This window comes from Neodiprion pinetum, chromosome 6 (assembly GCF_021155775.2).
Source record: "Neodiprion pinetum isolate iyNeoPine1 chromosome 6, iyNeoPine1.2, whole genome shotgun sequence".
NCBI lineage: Eukaryota > Metazoa > Arthropoda > Insecta > Hymenoptera > Diprionidae > Neodiprion > Neodiprion pinetum.
In genome coordinates, this window is record NC_060237.1 from 31,444,157 (window position 1) to 31,470,144 (window position 25,988).

General features: G+C 38.6%; 2 protein-coding genes across 10 annotated transcripts in view; one reads left to right on the forward strand and one right to left on the reverse strand.

Moving 5' to 3' along the window:
• LOC124222197 (apoptosis-stimulating of p53 protein 1) overlaps positions 1-20,498 on the forward strand; it is a 34,210-nt gene extending 13,712 nt beyond the window's left edge. For 5 of the 7 annotated variants that reach the window (XM_046632932.2, XM_046632928.2, XM_046632925.2 and 2 more), the window contains 9 exons: positions 270-449; positions 2,331-2,457; positions 4,228-4,412; positions 5,415-7,531; positions 12,563-13,354; positions 13,629-13,795; positions 15,254-15,453; positions 16,683-16,729; positions 16,824-20,498. In XM_046632932.2, the coding sequence (XP_046488888.1) occupies positions 321-449; positions 2,331-2,457; positions 4,228-4,412; positions 5,415-7,531; positions 12,563-13,354; positions 13,629-13,795; positions 15,254-15,453; positions 16,683-16,718 (3,753 nt within the window). In that variant the 5' untranslated portion in view covers positions 270-320 and the 3' untranslated portion in view covers positions 16,719-16,729; positions 16,824-20,498. The remainder of the gene's footprint in view (positions 1-269; positions 450-2,330; positions 2,458-4,227; positions 4,413-5,414; positions 7,532-12,562; positions 13,355-13,628; positions 13,796-15,253; positions 15,454-16,682; positions 16,730-16,823) is intronic. The other 2 variants (XM_046632926.2, XM_046632930.2) reach the window with 2 other exon arrangements.
• LOC124222198 (uncharacterized) lies at positions 20,224-25,874 on the reverse strand. Of its 3 annotated transcripts, none has more exons than XM_046632934.2 (6): positions 25,630-25,874; positions 24,724-24,854; positions 23,059-23,239; positions 21,691-22,162; positions 21,158-21,384; positions 20,224-20,931 (listed from the first exon to the last, which is right to left on the reverse strand). In XM_046632934.2, exons 2-6 carry the CDS (start codon positions 24,833-24,835, stop codon positions 20,844-20,846), a joined length of 1,080 nt encoding a protein of 359 aa, XP_046488890.1. In that variant the 5' UTR covers positions 24,836-24,854; positions 25,630-25,874; the 3' UTR covers positions 20,224-20,843. The 3 variants fall into 3 exon arrangements, with proteins under 3 accessions (XP_046488890.1, XP_046488889.1, XP_046488893.1); XM_046632933.2 differs by having other exon boundaries at positions 25,653-25,871; XM_046632937.2 differs by lacking the exon at positions 25,630-25,874 and adding an exon at positions 25,435-25,606.
• Positions 25,875-25,988: the final 114 nt, after the last annotated feature.

Here is a 25,988-nt window from a genome sequence, read left to right on the forward strand (position 1 = left end):
CCTATACCTTTACTACGCACACTTCGGCGCTATCCTCTAGTCTACTCACAGAGAGAGAGAGAGAGAGAGAGAGAGAGAGAGAGAGAGAGAGAGAGAGAGAGAGAGAGAGAGATATGCATACTCATTGTCAATCGTTTTATGTAAAATATGTATATCCCGGTGCGTCCGGCTGATCATACGACTATGTTCTCCACGATGACAGAGTGCAATCGCGAACGATAAATACAGTATAAGAGTCAGAAATTTGATGTTGAAATTTCGTTTTTCAGTTACCAGTGGGAGGTAGCGGGGCTGTGCTGGTGCTTAGCGAACTGGAGAATATGGCGGCCAGGCAACAGAGGGAGATCGCCCAGCAGAAGCGACTCTTGGAGCAGAGGGAAACTCGCCTAGCCGTGCTCCGGGGCGCACAGGTTACAACCACGTCCTTCAATATTATGCACAGAATTGGGGTGAATCAGGACTTGGTGATAGATCATTGCTACAAAATTTCTAACTCTCATTGCTTACAGAAATCTTTATATTATATTATACAGAAAAGAGGCGGCTAGAATGGGCCCCCTGTATAATCAAATGGAATTTAAAAAAAAATGTCGCTCACGCCTGAAATGTTTTATTGCGCCAAAACCAAAAAAATTGCGTGGTCAAAATTGGTCTAACGTTGTTCCTCCCTTAAGAGACCCATTTCGGGATAATTAGTGCAATGAAAACTTACGGTCAAACTCTACATACCGTTTTACTTAATATTTTAGCTCTGATTGTGAGTGAACTTGATCGACGCAACCCACTCAAACTATATCATGCATGTATATAAGAAAAGAGCCAAAAACCAATTGACCTCTTCTGTCAAAGGGCTATTCATATGCGCCGTGAACATCATAATATTTAAATGCCTATTTCAACTGGTTGCAAGCGGCGGTTGTGCGCAAGGGGTACGCAGGTCACAAGATTAGAAAAAGAATGTCTAAACTGCTGCACGCCAATAAATGACACTGATTTCGATGATTTTGTTTGAAAAAATCACATTTATTCACGTATGCCTGCTTACAGGTATATACATATATGCGCGCGCGCGTGTGTGTGTGTAAAAAAATAAAAAAAATGTATTTGTTGAAGGCACGGCTACAGTTTTCCCACATTGTTCTCTTTATTTTCAAAAGTAGAATTTTCCATCCATCCATGTCTTCAATTCCAATACGAGTATAGTGAACGTACGGGGCATCTGGAGTATTTTGGAGTAATTTCGCGACTTTTCAATAGATTCCTGAGACAGCCGACGTGAATAACTGACTCGTACTTATTACGCGAAATATGTAAATTCGTGCGGTTGGAATGTCATATTCGATTTCAAACCTTCACCCTTGTACCGTATCGTTGAATAAGATTATCCGCATCGGCGAAGTATGGATATAGGTATATCTTATGTGCGAATGGGTATGCATTCACGTGTGGATAACTCGAACCCCGATGAATCACCATAAGGTTGATATATGTAAATGGGCGGATTCAGTTCAACTCGTTTACCCTTCACTTTTCAATACCTTAGATTTTTTCTTCCTTTTGAAATTTCATCGTACTATGCGAGAGTACCTCCCCTGATTTTTTTTTTTTATCTCGGGTTATAGTTTCGGTATTCAATGGCTACAATAAGACAATTCCTAAAATGACATTTTGTACTTCGGATTTTAAATGGATTTGAAAACGCATTTCTTATTTTATATAATTAATGAAAAAATGTAAGCATTCGACCATTTGTCAACTTCCAGCTGTATTAAAATGGATTTTAAACTTATCAAAAAATTCAATGGCTAATATTCTAGAACGAAATTTTCTCACATCACAATAGATAATGTTAGAACTGCCTGGTCTTCATACTCAATTTTCGATTTAACTAGAGTCAAGTCACCAATGCATCAATTCTTTTGCTCGACTGAAACGGTGTTTTCATAAATATCTTGAATGTATTGCATACGTGGTTGAAGTCCGGAGGGTGGTAGAGTTGAGCTGGATGACCCCACGTATACATATTAAATGTATAATCTGAGAGCCTTTGACTAGCAATCGTATCGAATGGATTACAGATAGGTACAGTTAATTTTTTCAGGTGCTGTCTAAATCTTTTCGACGGCCACCCCGATTCGCAAGATCACGTAGCATTAAAATTCATACACGTGGAAAATAAATGTACGAATTTGTTGTTACATACTTATTCCTTGATTATACATATACGTCATGTATACACGATGTCTGAATTTGAAAGGTTTAAAATAAAAATGAAACGGAATATATTACGAGAGATATATGTATAAACGTAATCGATGATATATTTTCAGGAGCCAGCACAGCAGGACAGACTGGCAAGGTTGAGGCATCGTCTAGATCAACAACAGAGCAAGCTCAATCGCCTCAGGCTTCTGAGATCGCAGACTGATCAGTCAAGAGCGAACAATGCCACGCTCAGTAAGTTACACAAATTTAATAACCATCTCGACTATCACGTAATGCTTTTAATTTACCGTTGACATTTTACGCTGCAATGTATCTGTAGAGTATATTTCACGTCATTCGGAACTTGATTTCAGCTGGTAATTAATCAATCTTGACGAATAATCAAAATATCGAAGCACAAGATGGTATTACTGATTTATTTATTTTTCTATGATTTTCCGATTCAGAGCCTGGGTGTAATTCAGTGATTTAAGCACTGATATTCGTAGTACAGGTTTACCGATTGTCAGATATTCGACCAAGACCCTGCAGCATTTTTCCGACTACGGTGTAACGCGCCCCAAGGATAATTTTTACTTGAATCGAATCAGAAATGGATTCAGAAAATCTCAGAAAATAAGAATTAAAAAGGTTGAATTCGGTAGCAAGATTATGAGTGTGGGCGAATTTGTATGTCGCGACGGTGTTTGAAGTAATTAAGTTATGCACGCGTATATTTGGTACATTGTGCGCATAGATGGTTTATTTTACCCGAGAAGCATTCTGGAAATGGCTGACAGCCTTAAATCTCTTTAATTCATCGAAATTTGGATTTCTGTATTTTACTGTTAAATAATAATGTTCAATTATAGTATATCATGTCATCGAACTTGAACAACGTCGGATTTAGGGAACCCAGAAACGGAGAAAAGATTTCGATTTAGGCAATATTTTCCAATTTACTATTGCCATTTAATTTGGCATAGAAAGTTTGAGAATCTTTCCATGTTCGCATTAAGTATGATGTTATCTAATTGAGGGATCGATTCATAACTTTTGGCACAACCCTTGCGCCTAGCCACGGTGCGATGGAAGTATCTCCTTTAAGAGCGTTTCTTCCAAAGAAGCCATTGAAAGACTTCCTCAGATATTTTCGCCTTTCTACCGACTTACCTCGCGATAATATTTTCTATGGAAATTAAGATTTGCAAGTCCAAGAATGCATTGCCTCGTGAAACGAGTACGTACTTTACCAAGTATATTCGTTATACGATTATGCGTGAAAAAAAAATTTTTCCTTTAGTTTTCGAGAAATACCTGCTGCCTACAGAAACCTGTACAAAAAGCGTTCTGGATGGCTGAAATCTGAATAAAAAACATTTGAATTGTAGAAAAAGCTGTGAAGCATTAAAATTAACTCACAATGAAATGTACGAAAAATTTATCGCCTGCATTCTCTGTTTTAAAGTTAGGAAAAAACATGCCAAGGGTTACGATCTTACGGCAAGTATATATTGTGAAGTTGGACCTCACTGTTTCGCGAAGTGTTGTTGAAGCAATTCTCGAAAGATTGAAGTTTCGCTTGACTGATTTTTGACAATAATGAATCATTTTACAGTCGATTTGTACACTATTGACTGTGAACTGATAACCTATAGCAGATATTTGTGAACGTATGGTTGACATGTAGTCAACTCTTCATCAGTCTCCGATTGGTTGACTTCATTTTCCGCCGACAATAAGTCGAATGTGAGTCGACTGTGTGCTACTTGGTTTGTAGCGCAGTTTCACTGACTGCTGACGTGTTCTAGATGGTCTATACCGCGAATGCAGGATGAAACCCGTCGAACAATGCAATTTCTATCCCTTTCTAATTATAAGTCATGTACCATGTACAATGTCACGAAAAATAATTTTCACACGTAACAAGTGAACTGACTTTGAACAGCTATACGTTATACAAATCATATACTTTGATTCATATTGGCAATTTATGCTTGTTATATTGATGTTAACATTTAGCGTCCGACCTCGACTGCATCAGAGCGCTTTTCAATGAGAAGGAAAAAGAACTGTCGTTAGCGGTAGCCAAAGTGGAAGAGTTGACCCGGCAACTGGAGGAATTGAGGGGTCGACACAACAATGGGACCGAACATCTACCAACTCCCGCGAGCGCGGAACTTGAAAAACTGCGTAGAGAACTCATGGTGACTAAAAAATATATTAATGTACCTAAATTTATTTTTCTATGTGGTATACACAAAGTTTATCCGTATGAAGATTAAGATAGTGGATCTATTGCAAGAGTAGGCAATGCGATACAGTTTCATTGCTAACCAGTTGTTGTTATGATTTTGCATAGCTCCAAATTCAAATATCAAACCTACAGCTTGGGCTCATTCTTTACCCGCCATCCACCGAATCGCCGTCTCTTAATCAAAATTTAGAGCATTAATTGTGCCTATCGAATATTATATTGCATTCATAGAAATTCAAGGCGTATTTGTAATTGAAACTAGACATTTCAATAGCAACATTTTTAAGAAAAAATCAAAGCACATACACGTACAGCTTCTGGGATAGTATGCCTCAATTGCTATAAAATTAACTAGCGTAAGTGTACGAAAATCTTCTTCGAAAGCTGTCTGTATAGTGTCTGAATTAAAACATATTTTTATGCAAGCGCGGATGCGTGCATAATTTTTAACGAGAAGGACGTACTACGGAGATGTGGCGATTTTTACGAAATAGTTACAAACAGCCCCGTTCAGCTATGTTTTATTGGTGTAGAATCGAAAGCTTTGCAATAGCAATACTCTATCACACTACAGTAATATGAACCTATACGTTATATAGTTTCATTAATTACGTCAAAACTACAGTTAAGACTGATACACATATTAGCGAACAAAATTTTTTCTAGATTATCTAATTCTTGTACAACAGTAAACGCCCTAGACCGGCCAATCAAGAAATACGTTCCCGTATTATTGGTGGGCGAAGGACCTGGATAGTGTGGCATTACCGTGAGTCGGAGTTGGGGGAGGAACGTGACATCCGGTTGTTACGTACTATTTTGGGGGTGGACGTAGAAGCTATTTTAAATTATAGTAACGCTTGCGTTTGTTGAATGTGAATGTGAATAATTCGCAGTTTTTTCCAGAAACATGATTGAGTTATCATAAATTGGCATAAATTTCTGATTCCAGTACCGTAACAAAATGAACGAACAGCAAAACCAAGTTGTGTCCCAGCAAAGGTTGGCTTTGGTTCAACGCCAGGCGGAAATGGCAGCCATAGATGCAAGGATAGCACAACTCCAGGGCCGGCTCCAGCGTAAAAGAGCACTGAACCAACGATTGAGTCAACAATTAGGATCAAATCAACGCGTCAGTGTGAATCACTCAAACTTTGCCGATTCAAAACTTGAGTTTATTAGCAACAAAACGAGGCCGGCAGGTAACATCGCTGCCATAGAGCCATACTCGCACATACCTAATGATGATTTTTCATTGAACAAGAATGATCCGAAGTACCAAACATTGCCGTATAATACAAAGTTTGCCGTCAACTTCAAAATTGACGATGACGTTAATAAAAACAAAATACAACACAGCGCGAGCGCATCGCAGATAGGCCAAAGGTCGTTTCAGCAATACGGACATCAGATTGCCCACAGTCAATCGCAATCCCACGTCCAAGGCCAATCCCAGCCGCTGAAGTCACCGACGATCCTCAACTTTGTGCATCCAACGAACAATAACATAGCCAAAAACAACTTGAGCGTCGCCAACGCGAGCGTTACCAACACCGCATCAACCACTATCGTCACTCCTACCTCTCATACTGCTGCAACTATCGCGGTCGCGTTTGGCACTAACACTAACGAAAGTACGAAAGGTACTACCTCCACCACCATGAGCACCCCCACTATTACCACCACCAGCACCACCACTACCAACAGCAACAATAACGACACAAGCAGCAACAGTAACTGCGGTAATCATAGCAATAGCAGCATCGGCAACCTTACTACCACAAATAATAATAACAGCAGCAACATCAACAACAATAACAACAATAACCACAACAGCAACAAAAACGACAATAACAACAGTAACAGCAACAGCAATGGCAACAACAACAACAACACCGTCTACAGTTTTGGTGATCAACAAAACTTGAGGATTCATAATCAAAAACAACACGGTGATGGCAACTCCTGCTCCGGTACAAATATTGTCAGCAATGTCGCACAATCTCTTTCGCACAATCAGAACTACAGATCTATGACGTTTCATCAGAAGCCCGTATCTAGCGTGGCACCCAGTTTTCCGGTAAAATCGCCTATTTATCAGACATCTTCGACAAAGATTCATCCCGTAATGCCACAGACATTGAGCTTGATAGGCCACGGACAATTACCAGCCACGCAAGGTTACAACTCAAATGGCCAAGAGCACAACTATTTCGCGAACCAAAGACAAAACTTCGCAGCCATCAATCAAGCGCATATATCTCAAGGTAGTGGAATCAGCGATAACATATATAATAATCAATCACAAAGTTCATCGAATCTTTTGACGAACGGAACAAGTCTTACACAATGCTCGGCGAATTTACAAGCCAACTACTCCGGCAATCCCTTCGCTCAAAGTCAGAATCAAACTCAAATTCACTGTCAGCAGAACCAGCAATTATCGCCAAACACGAATTCTAGTAATGATGCGCAAAACGACAACGTGATCAAGGCAGATTCCGTAACGAAGATTGACCAAAATATAGTCAAGTACGATAATTTACAATCCCAGTTTGACGAGCGGCGAGAATCGATAAAACCTTACGAACAACCGGCAAGGCATGATCAAACCCATGGTAAATACGACCATATGCAAATAAAATATGAGCAGCAACAATTAAAATTTGATCACTCCGCAAAGTATAATGAAAACAATCAACTCTTGGCCAAGTATGAACATGTACAATCATTGCAACAATTCAAACAGGAACAAAGTCATTCAATATTTGATAACGCAGCTGGACATATGTTGCTTCAGAACTCAAAGTTCGACCACCACACGGCAAAGTATGACCACCCTACCAAATTCGAACTTTCCGGAAATAAATTACCGGATAAATCATACGAGTACGAACGACTGAAGTATGACTCTGACCGGAGGCTCACAAGGGGGGATGATAAGATCAAGCCTGCTCTACCACCGAAACCTAACAAACCCAACCCTCCGCCCAGATTGATTCACCACGAGAAAGTCGAAGTCAGTTCCGATATCGCCGATGGAAAGGCCTTGGTTGTCGTTGGGGCGAGGTAGCTATATACGCATTTATAAATCACTTAATCTCGTACATGGGTATGAATGTGTTTGTATTATAGGTATGCGTGTATGGTGTACACCCGAGTGAAGTCGATTCTGACCCCTCTTGTTTTAGCCACCTCAGAAATGTCGAGGGGCTACGGAAACAAAGTTTATGCACAATGCGGAAAATGTGAAAGTCAGACCGTTAGAAAACTCGACTAAAATTCAGGATCAAAACCAAAATGAGAAGCTCAATATACTAATATATGTACACACATGAGGTAGGAAATTAATATAAAATTGAGATAAAGTTCGCACGAGAGAAACGAGATTTGTAAATTGCGCAGCTGTACGGATGTATTTTCCGTTACAAGAGTCAATTTTCAAGGTGTTCGGTGAGTAAAGTTGTGGCGAACGTGAGTCCGCCTGGTTGTGCCATATGGCAAGAGTGCACATTGCGAGCTTCGACATTACATATCCCGCTAACAATGAGTATAAATTAAATTTCGGAATTTTTCATATTCCGGCTTTGCAACTGCAAGACATATCCTCAATTTGACTATGTTTCTTTATCATGCAAGAGATTCCATTTGGTTTTTCTCTAATATTTAAAGCTTGTGATACATAAGCAGTAATGTAATAATAGTCAGTTGGACCAGTTTCCTGGTTATCTTTACCACAATAAGTAATATGTTCAGCGTTGATTAGCTTCTCTCCTTCGATAAAATTTTTACTGGTAAATGCGCACTGTCCGAATGCACAAATGTCCGATAAAATTAATATCATTGTACTTGAAACTTACCGCAATTTATTTATTTACGTATATTTTTTTACATTTATCAGCTGCTGTTCTATCCTAAATAGGGCGTTTTAGATATTCCCCACGGGGCGGCGCGAGCATAGAGTTCACACGCCAAAAACGTAGGAATTATTCGTGTCATGATGGTTGTATTTTAAACCGCTTTGTGTCAGCATTTGGCGTCCGAATTTGATCTCAATAAAACCCTGGTAACGAAAAACTTTTCTGTCCCAGAATAATTTCTTCAACAATTTATTGATGGCGAACAAAAAAATACGTCTAGTTGAAAATGATACCACACTTTTTTCACAACTTGAACTATGTTCGGTAAAATTTTCAAGTGAATCGGGAAGACCCCAATGAAATTCTTTCAATCGCGATTTTCGGGGAGTCAAGAATTACTTGGGATCCAAAACTATGGAACACTCTTCAAAAGATCGTAAGGTATGAGATTCTGGCCGGACATTAAATTCGGCGACCAGCGACCGAAAACCACACTGTTTCGAGTGGAATATCCCATGTACAGGGTGAGTAGGTACAAACTGCGGAAATAGGAGGAGCTTCTTATCGAATAATTGCCGCCCTGTAGCCAGTTAGATGAGTTAATAAGAAGTACGTTCACGTATTCGTTGGCTCTGTCGGCTATCATCTCGGATGTACGTATTTACAGTAAAATGCACAAATGACTTGACCTTTCGGCAAGTTTCGCTTCGGTCCGAAAGAAAATGCGAGTTCAATTCTACACAAATTATGTGACAATAACTGTCGATGCAGCTGACATGAGAAAATGGAATGAATTGTTACCTAATTTGTACAGAATCGAAGTCGCATTTTATTTTGGATCGAAACAAAGTTAGCCGGAAGGTTAATGGATTTATGCATTTTACTGCACCTATATAGCGTAATTGACTACTCCGATGTTAATGATGAAAACAATTGTACTAATGAACGATATCGAATTTGTTGTCAAATATTACTTTTGTCAAATGACGACTAGTTTCCCAATGCACTCCTGACTTAACTTTGTTATCAACGGAGACGCCTCTCAATTTCACCAATTTTCTTGGAAATCGTGAAAACTGGTTACTAAACATTTCTTATTTCAGTTGAGGGTAATCTGCTTATCATAAGCCGCCAATATCAAATCATCGAAACTTCCCTCCTATATCGATATCGACGTTGCTTTAATTAATAGTAATGTTAGTAGCTATCTGACCACTGGTCTTGATTGGCTGCGGGGCGGCAACTATTGATCAGGTAATTCCCACCTATTCTCGAATTTTTCATAGACTCGCCCTGTACGCATATCTGTAATTTTTTTTCTTTTTTTATCGAAACAAAAATATGTATATTTCGCATGATTTTATAAAAGTACTGGTTAACTCATGAGATACGATTAAGATTCAATATTTCCTTCCCATATCATGTTTTAACTTTGGTGCATAATTACTAATTATTTTCATGAATTGCAGATTTATGATTAATACATTATCATATATGTTCAACGATACGTCACAAATATTGAAGATTGAAGTTGAACGTAATCTGCGTCAAATACATAACAGTTTTCGGCGTATGACCGAATCTTAATCACATTTTGTAAGTTAACCAATGCCAATATTCTGGCAAAAACATATATAGTCTGCAGTTTCGCAGCCACAAAAATTTTTTGTAAACTAAATCGCACCTTAAAGTACAATATTATTGAACCAAATGCTGAGAAACGATATCATTCAATCAAATTCCGAATTACGATGTTCTTGAAAAAAATTCCAAGATACGACGTTGTTTTACTCAGCTGTTAACCAGGTATAAAGGCTGCTTACCTTTTATTTTTTCTCTGAAAGATCTCAAGACCCCTCCGTTATCACAACTTACGCTCAACATCAAAAAAACAAAATTCTGACGGCTCAGCTAATCGAAATCTTAATCGTTGATGCATCCCTAAATTCATACATAATTAAGGCTTGCGCAGAGTAACATCTGAATTTATGTATTTACTCCAGAAAATTTATCTTCGAGTCTCAAAATGACATGTCGCAAGCAATTGAAGAGAGAAGGGAAACAAAAGGACCGAACATGCGTGTCTTATGTGAACGCAATTCAGCACAGACTTGAAAATACAGATATATATATATAGATATATATATATATATGTATGTGTGTGTGTGTGTGTGTATATGTATATATATATATATATATATGTATATTATGTACCGCAGATAATACGAGTGCGATGAATTGTAGACTTGGGATATTTCTTAACAAATGCCTTGTAATCTAACGCCAGATGGACCTTGTTTTCAACAAGTACGGCTAAAAAAAATATCTTTGGGATAAATAATAAAAAGACGCTATCCGTTCGCTTCGGGAACGGTGGAAGTTTTCGAAATAATATGTCCGGAGGAGTCGAGGACGTGGAGGAGATAACATACATCATACATCGATTACTCGCGGTTGCACATCTATATGTGTATTTAATATCGGTTGCGTATTTTCTTCAGTGAGAAATTACAACATGATCACCGGGTTAATTATAAATGTTAATTAGTCCGCGATCGATTTGGCGAGACGATCGTGGACTGTCGGGAATAATGCATCTCAGAATAGAATGGTTGGAATGGAGGGGGGCAGCGGGGGGCATTCGTGACACGCACAACAGTCGAGTCCCGGGTTCTATGCTCTCTCTTGTCTCGAATTCGATTACTCTGATTGATAGACAAGTGCGATCGAGTCTTCAGTCTCGTCGTATACGTAAGTCTGCTGTTCAAAGGGTCTCGGGTCCATCGGCGTAAAATTTCCGGTTCGCCTCAGCTTCCGCATTTGATAGTGCGTCGAACGTATACCTCACCCTTACTCTCTCCTCGCCTCGACACGTGTCTCTTCTAGTTTCCCACCAGTTTACTGTATAAAAAAGTTGTTTCATGATTCTCATCGTCGCATCGCAGAAAGAATCGTGTGAGTTTCATTTTATGCTTTTACTCTCCGAAAGTCTCAACCCACCAGTCCAGCCCGCCAGAGGAGATGAACCTGTTACAGCTTTCATTAAAAGACTCGTCGTTATAGATTTTACTTACTATATATGCTTTACCTAGTACATGATAATGAAATATAAAATTCACCAAAATGCTTGGTTTACCCTTCGATCAAGTTTGATAATATAAAAACTAAAAATTGCTGTCTCGTCAAATCATATTTAGAATATCGAATGAACTATACATTTTGAATCTCTATGTAGATACGGGTATTCTAGAGTATGTTTTACGAGTTTCAAAATATCCATCTTGAATCTGGCGATGACGAGAGATTGTATATCCTAAAAAAAAACAAAACCCGTAGAATTTCTGTAATTTGAAACAACAGAATCTATACGCTACGCGTACGCATGTGCGCGTAGTTGCTTCACACCGAAATGTCTCATCTCTCGATCTTATCGAAGCACGCTATAATCGTCTCGAGTAAGCGCTGAATGTGAATTAATTTTGCAATATGATCCCTACAAAGATTTAATACAAGCAAACACTCTGCATTGACGTTAATAACGGAAGGATGCTTCATAACCTGTCTTTGAAGAGCTCGATGGTACGTCCTGCCTGGTCCCCCTCGCCCTCGCACATACACTCGCCGGTCTTTAGTCTTCTGTTTTCAATGTTGCTTTCAAAATTGGTGTATCTGAAGGGACCCATAAATTCATTCATCCATATGTATCTCAGTTTCCTGATTTATTTTTAGTACTGAATTTGGGAAACATTGGCTGAGGAGCTTCATCAAGGGAGAGAAATACTGGTTTTTAAGTTTGCCACGGAAGGGATTGAGTAACATTTGCTTATGTTGTTCATATACATACCTATATCATATTATGGGGATTCGCATAGCCATTCCGTCGATTTCAGCAAAGCGTGGAACCGGTCGCTATAAAACCAACGCCAAACTTAGTTTTCAAAGCAATTCTATTATAGAAACTGTGAAATTTTCATCTCGATCGCATTCATCAGTTGAGAATTAAACATTTTCCATTATTTTATTTGTATTAGAGTACTGAAATCTGCATGACAAAAGAGTGCAATAATTCAGGACTTTCACATTATCACCATATATTAGTGGCTAAATTTTCCTCGACATGCATTCTCAGCTGAAACAAACTGTATGTATACGTAATGTATCGTTATGACCCAACTTAGGTTTAAGTGCGTAAAAGCATATAAATGAATTACATGATCGAAAGTGTGGTGTATCATCCCAGGGTGGAAACGGACGAAGACATTCCTCCAATCCCAACCTCGGAACCCCCGGAATCACCTACGGACGTCCAGAGTCATCAAATAATCAAGGCGCGACCGTTGGCGCTGAAGAAGGCTTCCCTCGCCGACCAACCCAAGCTCAGATACTCAAAGTCAAATGTCCACGTATCTATAAACAGACGTATTGAGATGCCCCCCGCATTCCTTTTTCCTGAAACGGAAATACCTGCGGATCTCATGCAAAGTGATCAGATTGAATTGCCGGAAAACAGTGGGATTAAACGAAGACCCGAGTCCGCGGAAAAAGTGGATCAATTAGAACAGCCGAACAATGAGCGACCGACGGAGGAATGTGACATCGTCGATGCGTTGAACGTCCTGAATGCCGACGAGAGACAACCGTTGCAAGGCAGTGGCGAGAAACTCGCGTCCAAGGGTACCGGTAACAACAACAACGACATGGTCGATCGCGGCAGGACGGACAGTGACCAACATCAAGACTGCTCCAAAGCTGACGTGATAAGGAGGAAAAAGGGTAATCTCAAATCTACGACGGGAAAAGCTAACGTCTCACGCAGGGTATCGTTTGATCCTCTTGCCTTGTTATTGGATGCCAGTCTCGAGGGTGAATTGGAATTAGTGAAGAAGACAGCGAAGGAGGTCGCAAACCCGAGCTCCGCAAATGACGAGGGTATAACCGCTCTCCACAATGCAATATGCGCGGGACATTTGGAGATCGTCAAGTTTCTCGTAGAGTTCGGCTGCGACGTAAACGCGCAAGATAGCGATGGATGGTGAGTTTCTTTTCTCCACTCTACCTACATGCCCTGCAAGTATACCTACGTTATATTCCTCCGTTTTCACCTCTCTAATTGATTTCCATGCGAACATACTGTTATGAAGATATTTCATATTTTCTCGAATTCAAATCGATCATCTTAAAGTCCTTGCCATACAATCATCTTGTGCTCAGAAATGTGCGGCAAGGACTGACACTTTTTTTCAACAGCCATGCAGTTGTATATTGAATTCGTATAATTGAATCATGTATATTCTGCCATGTTAAAGGACACCGCTGCATTGCGCAGCCAGCTGCAATAATCTGTCGATGGTAAGATTTCTGGTTGAGCACGGAGCATGCATATTTGCTACGACGCTCTCTGACCACGAGACCGCTGCCGAAAAGTGTGAGGAAGATGAAGAGGGTTTTGACGGCTGCTCTGAATATTTATACAGTGAGTGAAATTGCACCAGTTACATTTTGATTATGCTGTACTCAGCATGATATGTAGTATAACATAGTATACAGGTATATTATCAAGCCATGGATATTCTTGAAATAATGATTCCTCAACCTTATAGCTCGCACCGTGTAACACAATAATTTCCCACCCAAATGATGGTAAACGAACAGAAATTGTAGGAATAACATGACTAGATGTGATACTTGCTGTTTGCGAATCAGTGAGCCAGGTTCATGTACATATAATGTATCTGAAAACTGATTTAAACATTTTATATGATTGTATAATATCGAGCTCGTATTAGATTACTGTCTTCTAAGCAGTACTATCATTACCAAGTTAGATTTCACGACCCCTACCAAACGATAGATTAGGTAGTGAAATATATTCGGTACATGATTTACGTATCTACGCTGGAATTCAGCATTAATAAATATCTGATTTCGTTGTCATCGCTGTCGTACCATGAGTGGTCGTATTCTGTAAATCTAATATCTTTGTGCAAACTAACGTCAGCGCGAGGAAACTGTGGAATTTTCCACACTCTAATATTTGAATTAGGATATTTTCACCACCCCTCACTAAATTCATTCTAAATTTTACATCAAGGTTAGGTTTCATACCATAAAACTACATTTTACATTAAATGGAAAATAAGAGTGCTGCATCAGAAGGCCCTGTAGCTTTTATTCTATCACGAGTGTCAGCGTAGTTTTCCTTCAAGTTGTTCATATGAAAACTATTGATAATTCATATTTTGCTGCGGCCTCTGTATGTCATTTTTATAGTCATACGACTTTTAAACGAATTTTATACATGTGTGGTCTTAAGATGACGGCAATTCTAGAGCGACCAATTTGACGAGGGCAGCAATACGACAAATTATACATACAGCTCAGTTATCCGTTCACTGATTGCATTAAAATAGAGCAATGAAAGTTCTTCAGACTCGAATTCTAAAAAAATTATCGAATTTCTCAGTTAATCGTGTAAGGCGAGAAATATCCGACAACATTTTCGTCGCATAGACCGTAGAATTCTCTTCGCGATAAAGAGACTGCGTCGGGTCGTGCGTGACGTTTTTTTCTATGTCCTTGGCGCGAGACTTTACGGTGGATCTTGATATTCTTGATATATTATAATACGCGTCGTGCAATACTTAATCGTATTGTGATCTTCGCATTCTTCACTTTGGGAGTAATTTGCGGCTGCGTAATATGTACATAATTGACCATTTCATTACGTTCAAAGCAAGTGTAGCTTTGACATTCGTTCCCTGTATCTAGGTCGGAGTCGTTTTTCACAACGAGACTGCAGTTAGCAGGGATATCTGTATGACAGTCGACAGGTTGTATACTGATCCTGGTAAACCGGGAAGTCAGGGAAATTCATTTTGAGATTTCAGTATACACTATAAACATTAATAATTAGCTAAACCTGACGTTCTAGGCGTGCAAGAGAAACTGGGCATAATGAACAACGGACAGGTGTATGCGGTATTCGATTATGATGCGCAGCACAGCGACGAGCTTTCCTTGAAAAATGGCGACTCCCTGGTTGTGGTCAGGAAAGGTGACGACAACGAGCGAGAATGGTGGTGGAGCAAGCTCGCGCACCGCGAGGGATACGTGCCACGAAATTTACTCGGGGTAAGTGGGAAATTGACAACATTATACGATTTGCGTACCTACTGTGTGTGCACAATGAAAAGTTAAATGTTGATCTGTCTTTAGGCGGTCAAATTCAGGGTGTTATATTTCATCGCACGACCCCTACGATCTCTCTGGCACGTGTATAGGATGTATTCAAGTATAATAATTGCTCCGAAACAGTTGATTCCAGAATAATACGGGCTGTAGACTCGCAACCTGCGACTACTTAAACTACCCGTAAATTTATGCCCTCCAGCAGCGCGCTATTGAAATTACAACACGTATGATCGTTAGACTTTCATTTATTGTTCCATTTTTGCCACCAGTTTTTATACCTATGTCTGTTTTCACGGGTAGTCGAAAATATACGACATTGGGTGGTCTGACGAGTGCTTCCCGAAAGTATCCTGAGGAATGCAATACCTCGCCCAATGTTTTCTAATGCGTCTCTTTTTGTGACAGTATCGGGTTGCAATTAACGTGTGGTTTCAACCGCTGAAATCGGCGGCACCATATCTTGAGAGCCTGTAAATGGCTCATAAATATGACTATAGAAATATCGTGCAATAAATCGCAGATGATTTTTCTCGGTATACGGTAAATCCCGCGGAAGGCACTCTGTCGTCTATTAAAAAATAACACATTGTATAAAGAAATTGAGTTGTGAAGATTGTGTAAAAAAATCCCACTATACCGGTCATGATTCATGCATTACAATATTCCGGTTAAAAATTACTCGTACTCATAAACACTAAATATCTATTACATTCACACGTAAGCACTAGTTTAATAATTTGTCCACTTGATATACGTTCAGTAAACTGCCACATACCTAATTTGTTCCAGAAAAGAATACTTGACGCAAATTAGTCTCCTAAACTTGGCTACATGATAATTAAAAATTCGTGTAATGATTTCAGGCATGGCAGGGAAACCAATTTTATAATTATGATCTGTACCCTACTTTTCGAATGAATACTTTTTAATGACGGTAAATCCTTCACTAGCGTAAACAATACATGTACCCTGCAAATGAAGTATAAGCTAAACAAACCTTTGTAACAGTCTCAACTATCGCAGTCTGTAAGTCGTGCATGAAGTAGCATCTGTTTGTTCTGGTGCATGTCAGTTATTGAATCATGGCGCCGTGTTTAATTCTCTGAAAGATCATGACAACGAAAAATAATGATATAATTAATGTTCCAACTTTTTTCCTTTAATTCCAGCTCTACGCACGAGTCCAACCGGCGAAGATGGACTAGAAGACTTTCACGTAAGACATTTTTATTATTTTACTTGTGTACTTGGTGTCTTCGTCCAGACCTAGTACAATATTAAATTGTTGTCTATAATTTGAATCACCTCAGGCTTCAAAATTTAACCGTGGCTGGTCGGAAAGTTCGATGCCGCTAACACGCAAATGAGCGATCCACTTATCCCCGTAGATCTCTCTCTACTACTCACGATCCTACTCACTGACAATGAGCGTTCAAATCACGAGCTGCCACCTGTCTTATGCGATACAGTTTATCTTTGAGCAGGCCCCTGAAGACCGCTTTACACGGGGTGAGATTCCTACCCACCCTTACGATTTTTTTTTTCAACCAAGTATTATTTGTTATAGAGGTCCCACACGAAACATTTACCCTTAATGGACGTACCATGGATATCCATGATGGATATGCTATACCCTTATTAGGCATACGTCTCATGCAACTGACAATGAAATGAAGCACATTAGAGCTCTATGAGAGATTCAAATGTCCGCTTATTATACGTCTCGTAGAACAGTACTAGACATCCACACACATCTCCATTAGAGATCTCGTGGATTTTGTGGAAAAGAAATTTGGACCTCCAATGGACGTTCTTTCTATCTATTATTCATGAGCAATCTCAATCTTATACGATCTTATAAATCTTAGATCTATTATAGATACGTAGAGTTCCATTAGATAGCCAAATAGATCTTCAATGGAAATATAATGGATTTTTTGGGGTAGGAAATTAATACCTTTAATCGACGTTATTTTTATATCATCTACTCTTGTTTACGTATCATAAAAAATATTAAAACATGATCACGTGTATATTTTCTTCGGCCCTAGACAAAAAGTCCAAGGCCTATGCAATATAAAGTAGGCACTTGAGAACAGCTATCATAAATCTGTTAATACCGGACGAAATTCGGTGCAAACGAAAGGGTACCATTGCTGGGGATTTGTACAACTTGGCGCTCTCTTTTATGACGAAAGAAGATAGCGACGATTTGTCGCCTGGTGGTTGTCTATGGTACCTCTACTTATGTGCATGGATATTCATAGCATCCAATAGATATCCATCACCGGCTTCAATCTGACCCGTAGATATTGTGGATTTCTGTAGATGTCTATTAAAGATACACCATGGATATGTACCATTTGTGGAGCTATGGATCCTGTATGGACCTCTAATAGATGAGCTGTTCCGTGAGGGGTATAATGAGGTAATACAAGGATATATCAGCGCATAGTCTATAGAGTTGGCTAACAATAAGTGACAACCTCTATTCTCAAATTTATACATTTTCGAGGGAAACGTGTAAGGCGTTAGTAGTCCGACTATATTTAGGCAATTTTTTCGGCCCGGCCAGCGAGGGGGGTTGTCTTATTGTTGTTTAAAAATCCCAATGAAGAAATTATAGCAACTGGTATCATGATAATCCATACGAATTGGTTCAAATACGACTGGGCTGGTTGGTAGAGCCAGGTCGAGTTATGTATGAGGGATATCGAAACGGGATCTTAATCGTGTTGATGGAATATTAATTATGTATAGAATTCGATAGAAATTATCACATACATTAGCCGACTAGTACCAATCCGCATTCAGAAAGAAATGTCTCAATTTTTAAATATACGATGAAATCCAATAAAAATTTAAATCGACCTGTATTGTTGTTTTTAATCAGGGCTGAAGGTATTCATTCTTGCGGTTGTAAGCCTAGAATATTGGATTGTTAATCTCCTTTCCCTGTGTAAGGGAGATGTAATTCTGTAATATGTCATGAACGTTATGAATGACCCCGTACACGTAACACCATTAGCCATTACTGAGTTCCAATAGTAAATTCCTGTAGTTTCCGCCAACTGTCAGGCGATCGCCTCCAAAACATAAATTTACAGTTAGATGGCCGACGGTAGCAGCAAACGACTAATTTCTGCTTGTTCAGATTTAATCATGATTTTTTCCTGACAAAAATTCATTCAGCCAGCCTCGTCGTGAGATGGGCATCCTCCTCCTAACCGCGCTACCCCCACCCCCACCACAGTACATGATTGGGATTTTAAAAACTCTTACGTTCTGTCCACTTGTCCATAGAATGAACAGCTAGGTACGGTCGGTCATGTAAAAATTTTTACTTACGAGTATAACAACTTAGAGATTTGCTTCAACTAAATATTTCAGTTTAGTCGAAGTCAAATATTGGTTTCCTAAAAATTTCTTTGGGTTTTTCCCTCTGAAATTTTCAATATCCAACGTTCTCCGAATTGGACACATATCCCGTTGACTGAAGATGTATAAAGACTGCCAGCCTTACGGCCTCTAGCATACCGGTGAGGAAGGTGCATTGGGAAGAAAATTGCAGTATTCTGCTATGTCAATTCGATTTTACATTGGAATCCCATAGGTCGGGCTGGTAAGTGCAGGGTAGTACAATTGCTCCCAAACCCACCCAGACCCGATCAACCATTACGAAAAATAATCCACGGTGAGCAATTTTTGTGTATCTTCAGTCAACGCATTACCTGGCAACTGTATGCTTTGGGCTTGACAATCTATTATTACATAGTTTGTACATAAATGGTGTTAAATAGGCCACAAGAATCTCTGGAGGTAAGGTTCCCTATCCATAAAGTTGGATCCAAATAACATGAGCACTACCTACTGATAACATAGATTCTGAGTAGGCAGTAGAAAAAGGTCACAACAAAATGAAGGCACCTTCTGCTTTCAGCTTTACGAATAGGGCACTCCACTCCGATGTTATTATAATTATAGTTATTGTTATTATACAAAGAAACTGCTTAAGCCTTCTAGCATAAGCAAATAGACCATCCTATTATATTGTTACAATATTATAATCACACGGTTATCAAAAGCTGAAAAAAAAGAATACCTACGGTTTGTTAGCAAATAAAACATGTGCCTTCAAAAGTAACAATTAATACGTTAATTCAAAGAATAGTGAATTGTATTATCAGAAATAAACTGTTTCTAATAATATTTGATGACATGGGATTTAATTTCCTGTATGAGTTAGAGCACCTAATTTTACAACTTATACATAGATTTCCCGAACTGCCAATCTCTACTCACACATGTTCTTTCAGAACATTCAAAATGTAGTAAAGGCAGGGAGCGCGTGCTTGGATTATCCAATAGAAGCCATGCGGAAAACTCAAGGCTAAGAAATTTACAAGGAAATAAGCAAGAGATTATGAATATATGTAACCCTGTGTTATGTATCTCAGACGAAAAAAAATTTTCTTAAATTTAATTCAAGGTTTGTACCATGTGAATGTCGAATAGAAGTTTGTACATTAGTGTCAAATCGACACTCGTTTGTACAGAATGTCAGTCTAAACAAATCAAGAAACTTACTTAATAACAATTGATTTCAACAACTTTATGAAATCTATTAGATATTGACAAATTTTTACAACTGTTTATGCTATGTACCTAAAAATAAGGTTGAGGGGAAAAATGTATTCAGAACACAGTACGTTATTCTAGTCAATATTTATTGAATGATTCACAACTTAAAAAAAATTGAATAATGGTTCTGTCCGGAATAATCTGTAATTACAGGCCTGTCGGACGTGCTTATTGATCTACTACGTGGTCGAGTAAAAATAAATAGCAGTATACTCCTCATATTACGAACTAAACTGGTGCTCGCTGTTACGTGAGTACGTCAATTTTAGGATAATTTAAAATAATCTTATGAATCATATCATAGTAAAGTTGACCCGCTAGTGGCATTGGGCAACCAATGACGACGCTTCAAATAAAACATGACACTTTACGCGCAAATAGTATAAAAATGTTTAGTTGCGTAAACCGTTAAAAGCCACGGAAAATTTGTCAACAACAATCATATAAGGCACAACATGGATTTGGGGAAACCAACCAATCTGCAAAACTTATGTAAGATACAAAAGTTTTGTAGTACGTAATGGATTCATAAAAACTAGCCAATAAGTCAAAGGTTATAAGAATACAGTGATAATTGATAGGTCATCTGGAAAATTCACTCGTGTGTTTGAATCTCAGCGAGAATCCCACGGTGTACATGTCTGAATTGTCACGATACTGTTTTCTTTTAACAAAAACAAATCATTAAGTCATTTTTCTGCATTGGAGAGAACCTTGTCTTTAGCCACTTGAAGGCAGAGTCGTAGATCTTCACAGTCTGTCGACATTCTTTCGAGTCTGAAAATGATACAAAAGTTCAATTACCATCCAATGAACATGTGTGTATCGTACTAAAAGTAATTGTTGTCAACATAAAATTTTCGATAAAGTATTTACAATTGAATAACGTTATAGTTAGTAGGTGAAATTTATCTAAAACTAACAATAACATAAACAAAACAACTCAATAACATGCGTCGAAAATTCGTTAAATATCGCATTTGAAGATAAATTGCCAACTTACTGGTTCACGTAAATTTCCAACCTCTGGGGTTGAAACTTCCCTCGCTGCAAGGCTGCAGCACAAAAGCACGCTAAAGCTTTGAAGCAGCTTCGGCTGACGTTTTTCAATCCATTATGTTCCCAATTTGGAATTTCTTTAGATATAGCCCAAGCAGAAAATATATATTCCATTACAGAGATCCAGTGCTGAGACTCGACGAGGAGCTTACCCTGATTTACTAGGGCTGCCTAGATCCATTCGGTAACGAAAATTTATTCACAGCATCAAGATAATCAAAATGGAAGCGTAAATTACGGTAACTATCCTTGTGATAGAGTGAACAGCTATAAAAAGAACAACCTACGGTACATGCGTAGTTCATCATGCAGTTTCATCAGTACTATGGTTCTTTCATGGAACACGGTACATAAATTGCCATACAAAGGATGAAAAGACCGGAGATTCATATCCGTCCGAGGAATTTCAAATTTATATTGCAATATTCAAACTGAACGGGAAACTTTAAATGGTCAAGTATTGGTGTGATTTCATACCTGATACGCATCGAGATGAACCGTGACATCACTGTAGTTCATCGCATCTATGGTCGATGATAAACTTGCATGAATATTTGTTCTCAGACTTTTCAGTCTCTCTTCTAAAGGTTTGATATCTACCATTGGGATTTGTTTTAAAATCACTTCTCGCAGAGGTCCGTCAGATGATAATGATCCACCTTCTTGCATTGATATAAGATTCATTATGATTTTCACTAATTGTTCATTACTGAGTCCCTTCAACAGGTCATTAACCAAGGTAGTAACATGCCGTCTGTTGCGAATCTCATATTCCAATATTGTCGGTGCAACATTACAAGATTCAGTGGGAACCTTCATTTGTTTTTCAGGGGTGTTGAGTTGCTGCTCATTGCTATCGCCCAGCATGAGTCTTTTTCTTGGCGTACTCCTCAGCATAATATTAGACTTAGTCGGACTTTTCACAGGGGTGCGATCTCTGGAGCTCAAGCTGTTCAAGGAATATAATACAAGCAAAGAATATTTGTGGGTCAAAGAAATAATAAGATAAGTTTGATTAGTTTGTTATACGAAATAATCCACAGAATTGGAAATTGATGAAAAATATGAACATTGTACCTGTCAATGCTGGAATTTAAGATTTTCCTGTAACCACGGTTATTTTTGTCAGAGTTGAATGCCTACATTATATTATTTATTTAAAACTAAACAGTAATAAATATTTTTTTATGCAATTTGGAATTACTCCGAAAGTAAATACAGTGCACTCTGTCAATGGGGCTGCTTCTTCGCTTCCGCACTCGGTTGCTGTCCCCCACTTCTCGGCCCAAGTTTGTCTTTGAAGCACAACTCTGTCAATAGGGCCGTGCAGCTAATGCAATGATTCTGTCATTTCTTTGACCACATAAACAAACTTATTTCCAATGAAACATAAACCCTTCATGTAAAACGTTTATATGAATACATAAAAACACATAAAAAAAATCAGATATGTTAATAGAATATTAACATACAAATATTTTTTCAGGCTAAAATAAAATGAAATAGGAGTCTGACCCATGTAAACAATGTATCCGCGCGTGCATGAGAGGCTGGCCCTAATGAGAGAGTTTGTGACTTTTTCGTGACGGGACGCTTGCGTGAGGTAACTGGTTCTTTACTATTCACAAAAAAAAGTTAACTACCTGGTAATGAAAAGGTAAAGTTTCAGGCACCTCACATTTGGTGCTGGTTTCTAGAATTTTCTTGTCATCAGATGCCTTGGAGAAAAGTGGTCGCCATACGATATATACCAGTTGTTCAAAAAATAAAAATTTACTATGCACAAACAACTGGATAAAAAGTACCTATATGTGCATAATGCACATTAACCAGCCACAGACTCACCTGAAAAGGCTGTCTCGCTTTCGCGCATCAACATCAGGAGACCAAACTATAGTTTTCCTACGCCGACCACGTTTTTGTATAACAAGTTCATCTGGGCTAGGTGCTGGACTCCAAGAGTCCAATCCAGGTCTACTGTTAGCAAGATTATCTACAGCGTTTGCATCCAAGGTGATAACTTCACCTGAAATAAGCACAAATATTAAGTATACAGTAATGATTTTAAATAATGGAGAGTAAATTGAATTTTCATTAGTGGGGCGGTCGCAATGTATTGCCACATTAATGAATAAATTTTGTTTAAGACATTGAATGTTTACAATAGTTCAGGTGATGCTATATTCAAGTAACTCAGATGACAAAATGTATGCACATTGAGTATACAATGCATTCGCGATGTGAGGAAAAGTAGTCACGACATACGTGCAGTATGTGACACATGTTGCACAAGAATGATACCACTCGTTCTCAGTGAACAAAGGCGATAATTACTATTCAAAAATAATAAGACATAAATGTTATGAGACTGCTTAAAAAGTTTGGTGGGATATGAAAGACCGTGATATATCATTAACATGCCTGTACATTTATGGCTACCTCATAGGAGAGTAAAAACACATTTTGTGAGTGACCACAAGTGTGCTGGTGCTTGAATATGAAATAAAATAGTAAATGATTTCACAAATTCAAATAGCTGGGGCTCGAGTCTGTAATGGTGTTCGCCATTGGTCATGAGCATGCCAATATTTCTTGCATGCCTGCTGACTAACTGTGGACCCGATTTTAGACTCATAATTTGAGCAAGTATGTATAATATTACCCCTTTTGCCACACGCTGCATTCAGCTCGCGATTGCAAAGTACCATCACAGGACACTCGCGCATGTGACATCACAGTATATATCCTTACGTAGGCAATACGTTTTCTGCCAGGTTGCGGCGGCAATAAGAACACTTTTTTGGCATAGTGACTTTACGCCCACAAAATATAAACGTTTTCCTGTACATGACGCCTACTGGGATTTAAAATATCCAACTCTACACCGGCGAACACAAACGTTTTTCCATACATACACCTACTATGACAAGGAATATTTTTCGCATCTCAGGGATACGACTTTAAAACCCTCGTATGATCGCCCAACACTCGGAGCATAAAGTTGTAGTTTATGCCCTTGATAAGAAAAATTTTATTTTATTTTATTTGGACAGCGTAATAATCGGGACATGACTGTGCTATATGTCACACAATTGTTATCTGGAAAAAGTTACCTTCATTTCAAGTTTTCGGATTATTCCTAAACAATCAGAACTAAAGAATAAATACAATTTCTTATTACCAATTTACAATTTGTATAGGTATAGTAAAATGCTGCTTGTTATTAATACTGATTAGAATCTGCAAACACGTGCTTTTTCTCACTACTTTACTGACAGAGTATGGAAGTTCATACGAACATTTATCGATTTTTCTGGCAAGTACCATGTACATTAGTCATTAATTATTTAATACCACAAGGAAAAACCATTTTATTTCTCCATTCAAGCATAATCTGAAAACTCACATTGGGCCATTTAAGTGATTCAACACATATAGTATAGCATCCCTTAAGAGTCAATCGAAATTTTTCACGTGCAAATAGGTCACCGGGATAAGCATTTTAATTACCTGGTGAGACAGCAAGCCCTGCCATATCAGGTATTACCGCCAATGCTTGCCGTGCAGACCGCCTACGAACACCATCTGGTCGTCGGAGAAAATCTCTATTCGGTGTGTTCATTGTGCTCTTGGCAATTCAACTGAAGTCAGTAAGATTAAAAATACAATTTTACTTAGCACTGAAATGAATATTGAAATTACAGTTATTTGACTATAAGATCGAACTGTTCTAAATTTTATTGCTTGCTGCCTCCAAGCATCATTGAATGGGAAATTGAGTCAGTCATGCAGAGTCGATCATTCCTTACTGCCACAGCGATCCACATGTGCTGATAAAAATGCTTGGTTCGACATGAAAATTTCATAAGTGGCTATCTTTCAGACTAGGCATGTAGTTTCTCACTCTACTCGCATGCTATCAGAACACGCTTAGGCAAGGAATCTGCTTAACCCGGCTGTTGAGTAAAGAATGTAAACTTAACTCACATGGATAGAATACTCACTGTTGGCAGCAAGGTACTATTGACTTGATACGTAAATTAGAATATTGTATATTGTGACAAAATATATTCTCTGTATGCTAGATGTGCGAATGCTAATGATATTCACTTGTTACATTTACACGCACTAGCTCTTTCCAATTTTTTCGTAGACTGAAAATATTAAAATGCAAATCTTAATATAGATATCGTAGCACAAATTGTATTACAAATAAATTACCAAGGAATTGAGCATTGCCTGCAGTGGGAATAAATATCTCAAAGCATGAATAGAAAGTTAAAAAGATTGATAGGTAGGAAAGTCATATCAGCCCTAGCTAAATGTGTAGGACAGCGGACACAAGAGATTAATCTTCATCTCATTCCTTTTTGCCCAAGTTTGTATTGGCTATCGGGATCTGAGTGGATTAATTACGGTTGTTTATGTGAAATAAATACCCTCGATACCCCACAGTCACACCGTATTCTCAGTAAAATGACGGTATAATCGAACGGTCAAAACACAACAGGCACACTGACACAATGCAATGGCCGGAATTACAGAGCAAAGGTTATGGCGCGAAGTTTATGCATTTCGCGCGGATTCCGTATGTTTACAGCATAAACGGTAAGGCTGGATTCACATAGGCGAGGGTGGCCGAGGGGTAACCAACAAAAATGCTTAAAATATATTTTCCCCCAGAATTCAACCATTTTGTTTGGTTACCGCTCAACCGCGCTTCGCGCGATTGCGCCCATGTAGACCTACCCTAAGTTTATGGGTGCATTTTGATA

What these genes read in the sequence shown, in the direction of transcription:
- LOC124222198 (XM_046632934.2), bottom strand. Translation starts at nt 24,835, where the DNA reads ATGAACACACCGAATAGAGATTTTCTCCGACGACCAGATGGTGTTCGT. An exon ending in AGGGCTTGCTGTCTCACCAG is followed by an intron (nt 23,240 to 24,723) that starts GTAATTAAAATG and finishes TGCTTATTTCAG; the next exon opens with GTGAAGTTATCACCTTGGAT. An exon ending in TTGGAAATTTACGTGAACCA is followed by an intron (nt 20,932 to 21,157) that starts GTAAGTTGGCAA and finishes TATCATTTTCAG; the next exon opens with ACTCGAAAGAATGTCGACAG.